This window comes from Leptidea sinapis, chromosome 7 (assembly GCF_905404315.1).
Source record: "Leptidea sinapis chromosome 7, ilLepSina1.1, whole genome shotgun sequence".
NCBI classification, from domain to species: domain Eukaryota; kingdom Metazoa; phylum Arthropoda; class Insecta; order Lepidoptera; family Pieridae; genus Leptidea; species Leptidea sinapis.
In genome coordinates, this window is record NC_066271.1 from 872548 (window position 1) to 885644 (window position 13097).

The window sequence follows — 13097 nt, forward strand, 5'->3', positions numbered from 1 at the left end:
GACCAGTTTCATTGGTACCACTCATAGCTTAAACACATGGTCGGATCAGTCAGTCGGTCTGCTCGTACCAAATACTACCGTGTGTTTAGGCTATAACAATTCTAATGATTTTTCGATTTTTATTTGCGATTTCCTCTAGTTCTTGGAATATATCCAAATTACTATTTGTGCCACGTGTATTGTTGATTGGATTTTGAGGTTTGAATTCCGTTTGGTCCAGATACCAGATATTATTGGAATTTGGAACAAATAATTATTCAAAAACGTCCGCGTCGTAAAGATGCTCACTGCGACTTAAATAATTTTTAATCCGGCCCTTTCAAATAAATGTTTCTCTTTCTTCTTTCTTCCTTTTCGAGATCATTTAAATCGTTTAAACTCTTATGGTCAGACTAGCAAGGGGTCTATTCTAATTTATTCAAAAAAAGTCTAATTAATGAATATTGTAACAAATAAAAAATTTATCTTAAAAATGATTTATGTAGCTTTAACTACATCACTAATTATTGCGTAGCTTTTCAACAGCTTCACCCCCTAATTTTTAATGAAAGTTAAATCCCGTTTCTTGCGAAGTAGTGTATGTGCTTCAATACTAGTCAATCGAGTATCCTGTTTACAGTATCCAAAAAAACCGATCCGTCCAATTTGGCATTCGGTCTTGCCACTAGAACACTCTAGTAATAAACATGACTGTCAGCAACATTATTATATTGAGGGGCGAATTTAAGCCTAGGTTCATTCTACTGTGTGATAGATGGAAAGAAATATCAATGGAATGTCTTGAAAGAATATGATGTGTGTATACTAACGGGGGCAGTGGTAATATACCAATGATACAATACCGCAAGCGTGAACGAATTTTTAGTTATATAATAATAATAATTAAAGCTCTTATTCACCGGCCATACAACATTGCAACTTATACACTAACTATAAAATATATATTAAATAATCAATGATCAGCACCCACTTTGTTGATCAGGTTGTCTTTCGACACAGGCCTCCCCCAGTACCTTCCACTTATCTCTATCTCCAGCTAGCCTTCTCCATCCTGTTGGTAAATCGTCCTCCAATCTTTTAATCTGACGTATATACAGAACCTGATGGACTTGGATCAGTTATTATAAAAATGAAACTGATTGCAACTTCAGTATGAACGCGATAACACGGTAAGCGACGACTATGGCACTACACTACAGACGCGGACAGCGGGGGGAGATGCTCCCGCTCTTAACCCAGGCGTGGACTGTATTCAATTCGCGCGCAAACTGTACAAGTAAAGTTACGAATAGGCTACTTGTGACTTATCTATCGAATAAAGGCATTATTTGTGTTTCACGATGGATAAATAGTGTTAACCGGCACATGAACCGCCTAATAGTTTGTAGGATGGACGTTCTAGACACATATAAGGATATAATATTCGCAGTCTGAGAGTGGAATGGCAAGAGTGTACTTATAAACAATGTAAGCACACATTTCTCCTTAGTGGTGTGTCAACTGTCACTGTCCGAATCGGGTTCTAAATTCAACATACGTAACATTGAATAACTGAATAAAAATGTTTTACATTGCTGCTTATTGACCAAGAATATTTTAAACAATTGGAGTAAATACTGTAATGTGTAGATATAGCAGTCGAAGCATATAATGGTGTCATTATTGGTAGTTCTGATGTGATAAGATAACGTCATTGGCCTGATACGATAATATGACTTACAAAAGCTATGAGGGGTTCAGGAAAATTTTGTTGTTAGTCAGTTGACATTCTTTCATGACACGAGAGTGCAAAAAAATATGTGATGCTTGATTAATTAATGTGAAAACAGTTGTAGAAGTGCTACTTATTATAAGTTATAATAATCCAAATTGTAAAGTATTTAAAAATGCATTAAAAAGCTTACGTTACATTATTCCGTATTGGAAAAAGTTTTTGTAGTAAAATTTCATTAGCCGCGTTGGGCACTTTTTGGTAGGAAAAAATCTTATGGGTCCGCGTCACCGACATGCTCATGACTGACTTAAAGTTAAATTTAAAAAGTGACATTTCATTGTACAAGATCCCACTGCCCCATTCTGTAGGAACGTGTTTTTTTGATTTGAAACTAATTTTAAACAAACGTGGAGTGAGGATGCCATGTATTAGCCAAGTGTTAGCAATAGGTTGTCTATTAAAAATTGGCCACAATTACCTGTAATAAATTTTAGTATAACTAATATTGTGATATTAATTGCAACTGTATATTTTAAATAAAATTTCAAAAACGTCATTTTAAAAGAAATTATTTAATGATTTGAAAAAAATATGGTTTCCAGCTCTCAGTCATCAGCATTAGGTTTGCCAGCTGTAAACAGGTACAAATAAAAAACATAAGATTTTATATTTACTATTCACTTTAAACCGTGGTTGCTACTTAAAAAATTGTCATTTCAAATGAGTTTCTAGAGGCTATCAATTCGATATCGAATATTTATTTTTACTTTTGACAGGTCGCTATTTAACATTAACAATAGCTTTAACCGACGAAAATTAGACGGTAACGGTAAACAGTTAAAGTTATGACGTCATTTAAAAATTGTCAAATGGTGCAACTCATAATAATGAGTTGCACCATTTGACAATTTTTAAATATGCTTAACCGGTACTTTAACATGTTTGTTATTGCTAAAGTTAGTTGATGCAATCCAGCCTCTGGAGCTTATTCCAAGCGTGGCGGACTGTTTACGACTTGTCAATCTAAATCGGTTACATTAAAAATATATTTCCTTTTTATGTTGATGTATTAAGTGAGAGATGTTCTTCTATGGTTATGTGCCGTTCGCGAGGTTCGCGTTGTATTGACCCTGCCTGTATAAATCTAACCGCGTTGTCAATTATTCTTGTTTGACTTATAACGTACTAGTATAACACTCTAGTGACGTAGATCGTCATCTTAACGGTCCGTGAAAGTATTATATTGAACAACAACTTTCATTTGCCGTTCGCTTGACAGTATTCAGCAGGACTGAACTTTAAACAAAGGTTAAAATGTCAATACTGCTTATTATAGAGCGGAAGTTAACATACCCCACGATCTATACAGGGTTTAATAGTAAAGTGCGACCAGGCGATCATTTCGTAACTATTGCAGATATCAAAATACTTTAAACTGATATTGAAATAACGTTACCTAATCAGTAAAATGAAATCAATAACTTTTTAAAAATCAAACGAGAACTATTCACATTGTTATATTCATTCATTCGTTATATCAGATTAGTAGAGATAACTGTTGATTAACCTAACAAAACAATAAAACTATATATTGTAATTAAAAATAATTATTTCTTGGTAAGTACAAAATTTGAATTCAAAGTGACGTGTTTGTTGTGCGTATACTGATCAGGTAACGTACTTTTGTTATCAGTTTAAATTCAAATTCAAATATTTTTATTCAAAATAGGATTCAACATCACTTATTGAACGTCAAAAACTACCACCCCTTCAAAAGAGACGCAAGAATCTCAGCGGGCTTTTTTTTAAATATAAAAATATGGATTACAATGTGATATCTTACAATAAACATTTATAATTAAAGACCCTGAGGGTGTTCGCTTTATTCCCAGCGCGTGGTGTCATTAAGAAAATCGTTTATGCTGTAGTAACCTTTCCCACACAAACGTTTTTATACAATTCTTTTAAATTTCGTAACACATTTGTTTTGTACATTTTCTGGGATCATATTGTAGAAGCATATACATCGCCCAAAGACTTACTAATTCGACCTAACCGAGTAGTAGGCATAAACAGTATATGTTTGTTCCTCGTGTTAACATTATGAATGTCACAGTTTCTAGAAAATTCCTCAATGTGCTTATGAACATACAGAACATTATCAAAGATGTATAGAGAAGCAACAGTCAAAATGTTTATTTCTTTAAATTTTTCTCTTGATGATTCTTTAGGACCTAGGTTATAAATCGCGCGAATAGCCCTCTTCTGCAGCACAACGCACTGCCCCAAAGATTCTTGATATCTGTAATAAGTACTTATTTACAGAATAACAGCCTGGTCACACTAAAATATTACACCCTGTATATGGATCAAAAGCATACATACATAAATGGGTAGGAGATGTTACAAGGTGAACGTTTACGAACATAAGATCTCTTTGTTAATATTGTTCGTGGCAAATCTAAAAAGTAATGTAGTTTCGCGATGACAGAAGCAATCGACAAAATAAATCATGTGTTGTATAAGAGCGACGCGATTGGCTTTGACCTTATGTAATTAATATAATAATGTAATGCAACAGTGATTTAAATGAATACAACATTTGATAATGTTCTAGAGTTTTATTTATCAATGAGTCCAACGTGTGTAAGCAACAGCGAATACACGGTACATTGATCGGTTAATTTATTTATTTATTTGACAATCTTACAGCGATGTAGTTGAATAAAATATAAAAATATAGTTGACAATACGGCCAAAAGTGGATTACATTATATTTAAAATAACAATAGAAGGATAAACTGCTATTGTGTTGTGTGTTTAATGTGTTCCGTTCAGTTTATATTTTGACAAATGAAATGAAATAGATTCATATTAGAATAATCATTGTTATATGTTTTAACAACACAGCATAGAACTAAGATTCAAGCATAATTATTCGTAAATTTGCTATTTAAAATATTTTTGTATGTCGTCTTCGATAGCATGCTATTTATAATGATACCTTTGCAATTTCTGCCATCTAGGATTTTATGTAAGTAAGTAAGTATTCTGTGCTTATAACTGACCTATTGTGACAATGTAAAGTAAAAGTACTTCTGTTCAATATATTGGACTACGAGTCTTGAAGCGACATAATAATATCCACGATAGGGTGATATGATGAAGAAGATATTATAATACTGTAATGCCTCCTCTCCACTATCGGCGATGATCTTTACTTGTATGATCGTCTGTTATCGGCAAGTTGAACATGTCATTTGTAATATACTAGGCACTACATTGATCATCGTGTAAACATCCACACGATCGTCCGTGATCATTAATTATTGAGCGGCAGTCCTTCAAGCTGGACGTGGAGTTTACAGCTGCTGCTTACCATTCATTTAATTTCAGTATCAATCATTTTGTCAATTTAGTTGAACGACATTTTTTGATAATAAAATTTTTAATAATATTGGTGAGCGCATATAAACCTCAGAGTAACGATAAATATCTGGATACCTACCTATGTTTGGGATTCCATATTTTTGCGTAGTTCTATGAATGTAAAAGTTTTTTCATTTGACCACCCATTGTATCATACTCGTGCTATGTAAATAGTAAGGAAACGCGTGCCCACAACTACACGCGAATCCCCTTTGTTGCGTGCTCGAAACACCGACAACTCACCGATCCAAGCCGCGATCAGTTTGACGATTATAAACAATGATCGGCGAATAGAAGTGAATAAGCCCTCCACACGATCGTGCTCGCCCGATTGTGAGGAGGCGCCATTACACAGAAAAGGTGTCTCGGCGGAGCAGAGGTTACTGACCTCCATTTTACCCGGTCCCGAAATCCGATATAGTTTCCTGGCCTTCTCCACTCGATCAACCCTATCCTTTAAGCTATCTCTATTATTGATAAAAACCTGACATCAAAATTTTTAAATATTCTTAATAAATGTAGTAGAATATAAAATGAATAATTCGTTTTTATAAACAGAAAACAAAATTCACGAAAAAAAGGATAAAAAAAATGTTGTGAATGTGTAAATAACTAAAAATACACGCACGCTTCTCGTATTGAGGAATGAAAACAAACACCTTTCTAAAATAGTCAAGGAGAGGCCGATAAAAATACTGATGGTATTTTAAATTTTAATTATCTTATTATTTTAAATATCATTGACTCTCACAAAGTATAATAAAAAAAATCACTGACTACCATCGCGTTAGAGAAATTAAAACCAATATATTTTCATTCAAAATAAGATTTATAATCACTTATTGAACGACTGAAACTATCAGACATTCAAAAATGTGTGCCTGAGAAGAAGCGCCAGAAACGCAGCGGGCTGCATCTTTTATTTTTAATAAAATTTCGTCACACGTTAATTTCGTACACTTAAATATAAATACTCTGCCTATTTAATAATAGATTATACTAAAAATAGCGAAAATATTCTTCTTCTGGACAAGGATTGAAGAATCCTAGAATGTGAAATATGTTTCACTCTGAAATCTCGCACCAAGGAGTTATTATTTTAATTCAACATGGTCAGTCACAAGCTAATTTTGACGGGAACAGATTCGAATATGACGAGAACTTGTTTCTGATGGTTTGCTTGAAAGCTGATGATTGTGGATTGCTTAACCTTAGATCATTTATTTATGCGTCTAGATAGACTGTGGCAGCTGTGAAACCAAATTGAAGTTGACAGTTAAACTCTACTTTGAGCAATGTACGGATACTAACACAAAGAAGAGAAAGAAATCCCAAGTGTAAGACGTAGCTTGTCACGCACACCAAAGTAATAAACCTGGCCAGTTTTCATCTGTTGTATGGCAGTAAGAGGCTCTATCTAGACGTACGAATTATCTAAGTGCTTAACTTTCACTCCAGCTGTGTTCCGGTTAGTGTCCAAATATCCACAGTTGTACACCTGAATATTCGGATGATATTAAGTTGATATGAAAATAAACGCTTACTCTTCTACTATTTATTATTTTTGAGCTCATTAAAAAATCCAAAAAACAATAATTGGCAAATAAGCAGCAACGATATATTAAAGCGATGAAACTGAAACCGAACGAACAACACGAATTAATAACCACGAATCCTTGCGAAACCAAAGGTGTTACAAGCTCATTGGCAGTCGGTAATGAAAGATGGCTCACGCTCGCAAGGTTACTTACGACATAGTATACGTATTAGAACTAGAAGTGTGTATGTCCACTTAAAAACACGAATCATATACTATTTAACCAATCGCAGGCGGCGATGGAACAAAATTAGAAATGTTAGATTTTTTATGCGCTTTATAATTTTATTAGTTAGTAGCTAAACAGTTAAAAATAAACATTATCTTAATAATTTTGTAGTTAAGTTATATCGTCTCTGGTATGGTCAGAGAGCATGGGTGAAAGTCAAATAAGTAACAGCAGCTGATCCATACGACTAAAGATCGTTTTATATCATTAAAAAGTATCATAATTGCATTTTAACCCGAATTAAAAAAAAGAGATTGAAAGAGGAGGACACTTAATGAGCGCACGGGTCACCTGATGTTAAGTGATCACCGTCGCCCACATAATCTTGGAATCAAAAGAGCGATGCCGGCCTTTTAGAAACGCTACTATAGCAGTCGTATAATGGAAATAAGGCTGTAATTATACAAACCAAATTTGTAAGCAAAATTTACGATACGGGACTCGAACCCACGTCTCTCGGGTTCCGTCCGAGCGCTTTTACGAACTGAACCGTTCCAATGACGCAAGGAGCAGAGAGATGCGGGTTCGGGTCCCGCATCGTTCATAAATTTTGGTCACAAATTTAATTTGTATAATCCCACAGTGAGGGCTATCACTTTAAAAATAACAAATTGAATGTTGCGATGTTGAAATTATAACTTTTAATTTGTTAAGTATGATGACGACAGAGGCCGCCACGTGTACCAACCGCTATCCACTCGCGGACTGGATGTATTAACAAATCAAGTACACGAGAATATTTAACAGCATCAATGAAGCGAGATACTTCGCGGAGAGATTTTCCTTTCACTTGCCACTGTACTTTTACTTATGGCGCTATTATTGTACGGTCTTATTAACACGTAACGCACCTATATTAAATATTCACATATGTAGTATGGCTGACTTTGGCGTGCTTAACTTATCATTTTCTTTTTTATGTTATTAATCTATTATCTATATAATTTAACACAGAAACTCAATTGACTTCACAAATTAAAGGGCATAGTATTGAGATCATTACAATGCTTGCGAGAGAGATAAATATATCTGATACAGCAAGATAGAAAAGGTAAACGAATTATAGTAACCGTATCCGATTTTGATTGACGAGTCGTAAACAGTCAGCCACGCGTCACATTTATAGCTCCTTAGTATTTTGAATATTAAACAACAAGCTCATGAAATTCCTCTGGTGTTACAAGACAGTATGGGCCGCCGTGATAACATCTAATGACCAGCTCGGTGCTCGTAGATCTTCCATAAAAAAAAACGCGTAGAAGAAGCCAGAGAAGTATATAAGGATGAATATACAAATCGCATGCGCATTCCACTCAACTATTCTATGGCTCTTAGCATATTACGTAATTGTTTTTATAGAAACATACTTTGCAATTATTTTCTATATTACCGTATAAGACAACATCGGCCTATATTTGATACAACATAATTAATCTGCTTGCAACACATAGCTATCGTGTTGAACGCGCGATCTCTAGACGGGAAAACAGGTTTGTGCAATTAATTTATACAAAACATGTCATAACTTTTATACAGCGTGGCGTTACAATTAAATAAACACACGGGTAGAACTGTTTAACAGTTAACATAAAAAATATATTTCATAAACCTAACTAAATAAATTTTCCCTAATGTCATTTCGGATCATCCTGTAAATAATCTAGTAGCCGCGCGCTTTCGTATGCACTGACACCTAATTCGAGGCTACTTGTGCGAACCACGTAAGCATGATTCAAATTTTCTTTCCCAAATTTTAATTTTATTTTTCACGTACAATTTTGTTGTTTGAAAATTTTATAATTATATTTTGATTTAGTTAAGTAGCTCTCTACAAGTCTGTTTATTTAATGTTGCCAGTATGGGGCCACGCTGGTCAAGAATCAATTATACGCTTAGAGGATCACTCGATCGGTTTTTCTGAGGAACGAATGAAAATTTTATTAAAATCAGACCAGTAGTTTTGCCATCCCTCGAGAACATATATGTTACCGGCCAAGCCCGATTTTAGGACAAACTAGTTTTTCCTAGGCCAAATCAGTTCATCCTTTAGGCGATAAGATAAACCGGTAAAGGCTAAGTTAAACTAGCATGTCCTATCGGCCTTAGGACAAACCCGTTTAGCCTAGGCTGAACAGTTGAGCCTAATATGAATAAGTACACTTCAGGATAAACTGGTTTGGCCTAGTCTATACTAATTCTGCCTCGTTAAAAATCTATCACCAAAATGATAAACAGATTTGGTCTAGGAAAAACTAGTTTGGGCCCAAAACCAGGTTCGGCCGGTAACATGACAATGAATAAAACTTCGAAGAGCCCGTTGGAAGAATGGTATACGTGTCTGACTTTCGAGTACGGGTTGCATGTTCGTTGCCCGCCGGTATAATATGTTCGAGGATATTCCGCGTGGCAACATACCGATTACCATAATTAAAGTACTAAGGCTGAAGTACGGATAGCCTGTTTTGGGCATCAGTTGATACGATCAGTTGCACAAATTTTATGAGGGGGGCAAATCACGTACAGTTCCATGTTTTAAATCAAACAGAAAAAGATCTGAAATCAAGTTACGCGGAAATCGAATAATACTATCCATTTTAATTGTAAACCATGTAAAAACAATAATTTTATTATTGACAGGCATATTTTCATTATCTTCTTATTTTTATAAGCCACTTTGTTGACGAACAAGGTCGACAAGTATTATTTATAACTGAAAATGTAAAGAAGCTTTTGTTTCTTTTTTCATAAGTCCACCATTACGATCTGATCGGGAAACGAGTTACAGAATATAAAAATTTAAGGTTTTTTTTATGCAGTTGTTAAACATTCATGGGTTATAACTTTGTTTCGTAAATTAAATATTTCGCACAAGTGATGACTTTCTTGACGAGCTCGATCATATTAATTTTACAGTTTACTTTTAAATTTTATCTCGTACCATGGAGATATTTTTTTCGTGCAAAATTTCTATAGTAACTGATTCACGTCACATATGGTAAAAATTTATTAAAATGTGTGCCATTTAGATGAATTTTATAATACTATAATTAAATGTTAAATTTAAACAAATATTTTTCATAGGAAATGCGAAGAAACTTTTTTCCCAACCAATTTGGAAAATGAATAAGTAATATATTTACACAATCTATTTCTTCAAAATCAAAGTCAAATATACTTTATTCATTAGGTTTTCACTTTCGTTTGAATCGTTACTATAAATATTTCTTTTAAATTACTGCATCTACCATATGTTCGGAAAAAATAGAGCTCGTGAGAAGAACATACAAGAAACTGAATGGCCACTTTTTTAAATCAATGAGTAATTTGCAATGGATGTAATATACTGTAAGTTGTTTGTCCTCTTTTGCATAAAAAGGTGGAAGAAAATATCATCAAAACTGCACTATAGCTGTGAGGGAACGTCATGGTAACGATGATTATAGTTTCTGGCTAGTAGTGAGTTTATGAAATTCAGCGGCAGAGACCTCTTCAAACAGCACTTCGGGACAGTCCCCGTAATAAATGCGGTAGATGCATCGATCTTTTACCATACAGACGAATAATTAGACATTAAAAAAATACTACAGGAGCCAGTAGCGACTGCAGGCGATCAAATAATTTAGGCTGATAAAAGTCCCGAGAGCAATACTCCACGTGAATTGTTATCATCATTTTAGAATACGGCCGGAAAAACCGGATAAGAATGAGGTGAACTTGAACCATTAATCGATTCAAGTTTGCGGAACGACGAATTAAATATTTAAAAAAGGTAAAGGCAAATTTTTTCCTCTTTCAATAATAATTTGAATAAGTGTTTTTATTATTAGCATCGCTTATAATAATTAATGCATTCAGAAATTTTTATTTTTGTGTGGTGTTTTAATTTTGTTTGATTTCTTTTAGTAAGTAACCATTCGGAGACGACTTTTCTTGATCGTTCTATAAAATTCAGATCGATATAGGTTTTTTATATTCATTGATTCACAATAGCCGATGTGCTATAATTGCTGTCAAACGATAGTATTTGTTACATAAATATCGTACTTGCTACCTCTGACCTCACGCGGACAATTAATAAACTTAATAAGCTTTCTGCTATTGTTCAACAATAATGTTATCAACAATTTTATTTTATTAAAAGAATTGAGAGCGACCCGACGGTAGACGCAAAACTAAACAGAACCGGTTAGCCGTTGTATTATAGAGTATTATAATATAATGAACTATTGCATTGCAACCGTCGCACACGATAACATACATTTGTGTTAGACCTTGTCCACATGAACGAAAGCCAGAAAAAGGTCCCGCTTCTCTTTCTTTCTTTGCTACACTAACCCTGTCTCTTACGCTCCGTAGCTTTCTTGAGTATTTTTGTAGGCTTAAGCAAACTGTGGTGCTATATTTACCACTATCGTTTGACTGGCAATTGACTGTTTGACGTTTGAGTATGTTTGTTGCATCATTTTACATATTATATTGTAATTGAAATGATTTGTAAATCGATGGAAATGTAAATCTTGATATAAAAGAGTGGCAATGAGATTCTTGCTACTTCTTCTCATTAGCTCAACCCTTTACGAAGACATTCATAAGTGTCATTTCCGTGACCTAAATGAATAAAGTGATTTTGATTTGATTTGTTTATTTGAATGCAGACTCAAATACCAGAGATACGTTTATATCATAAAGCAGTTTGACGAGGTTACAATCGCGCAACACAGAGTTAAAAACGGTCGTTGTTTGTATTTAACGACCACGCGTTTACTTTAACCTTTTCCTTACGTAAAACTGTATTTTTTATTATAGGTAATGATACAAAATGGTAGAAAAAACGAGTATACGTACAAATTTCATAAATAAAAACAAAACGCACGAATAATTGGTAAAACGTGTACCTATCTGTGGCTGAGATCTATAAAGCGTACTTTGATTTTGCTCAGACTTTACCCCCGAAAAACTTAACTGAGTGTAAGCTTACCATAATCTTTGACTTTATAATCATTTGACAGATTTATGCTGAGCTTAAGCTAAGATAGCCCAATGCAAAAGTCAAGTTCGCGTTTTATCACATTCACCTAAGTTTAACGTAAGTAAAGTCTGAGCAAAGTCTAAGTACGCTCTACAGATGTCACCCTATGTATGACAGGTGACAAACGCTAAGAATGTTGCATTTTTCATTATCCTGAGCAGCACTGCATGCATACTACTTAACAAAACGTGACATCTTGCTCGTCTCGTCATCTTGTCACTTCTTGGCATAAATAATCTACAAAGTAAATATGCGCTAGAAAGTGTGAAAGAGATAAGGAAATCTTGGGGCCATTACTTTTCTTTTTTGGATAATTTGGTTGGCCCACGTCGTTTGCGTGCAAACGGGATTCTTGGAAATAAATTAGATCTACTATCCTTCTTTAACTGTAAAAAAAGTATAGAAAGATAGACAGTAGATTTATAGACAGAAACATACTAGCGAAGTGTAACAGTTACTTACAATTATTTGCCACTTGTCTTAAAAAGTTCGGAAGAAACGACCTCGCAGTAGGGTCCTTGTTCACTACGATAACGCGTCATCGCACACCGCCAGGTGAACGAGCGACATCCCAAGTGGAATAACTGGGTCACCAGCTGTATATCCCTGACTCGCACTTTGCGAATTTTATTTATTCCCAAGCATAAAAGTAAACTTCTGTGGCTGCGTTTCAAAAGGCCGTCGAAGAGAGAAGGGCGAGCGGCGAAGTGATCTCCTCAGTGGTTCCATCGGGTGCAGCGATGTATTGACGTAAATCGACACTATTTTTTAAATATATTATAAAACTAATAAGTTGCTAGTTTCAGTCAGTTTTTGATTATCTTCAGAACTTACAGTTTGACCCTCGACTTTCATAACACTCTATCGTGTTCGTATCTATGTATAACACAAGCAACAAACTTACGTGGTTGCACCAGAAGGCGTAGTAGACGCCCGAGGTGTATATGGCGAGCAGCGAGAGCGCGATACCGAACAGGTCGTACATGAGGAACGTGTTGTAGTCGTGCTCCGAGCGACACGAGAACGTGTGGTACAGCGCCGACGACGCCATGCATATCTGACAACAAACATTTACAGTTTAATAAAACTTTTACCAGTG

At 34.8% G+C, this 13097-nt stretch overlaps 1 protein-coding gene across 1 annotated transcript in view; it reads right to left on the reverse strand.

Annotated features, from left to right (window-relative positions):
• LOC126965524 (progestin and adipoQ receptor family member 3) overlaps positions 1-13097 on the reverse strand; it is a 41047-nt gene that overhangs the window by 9417 nt on the left and 18533 nt on the right. The window contains exon 4 of the mRNA XM_050809187.1: positions 12903-13055. Within this exon, the coding sequence (XP_050665144.1) occupies positions 12903-13055 (153 nt within the window). The remainder of the gene's footprint in view (positions 1-12902; positions 13056-13097) is intronic.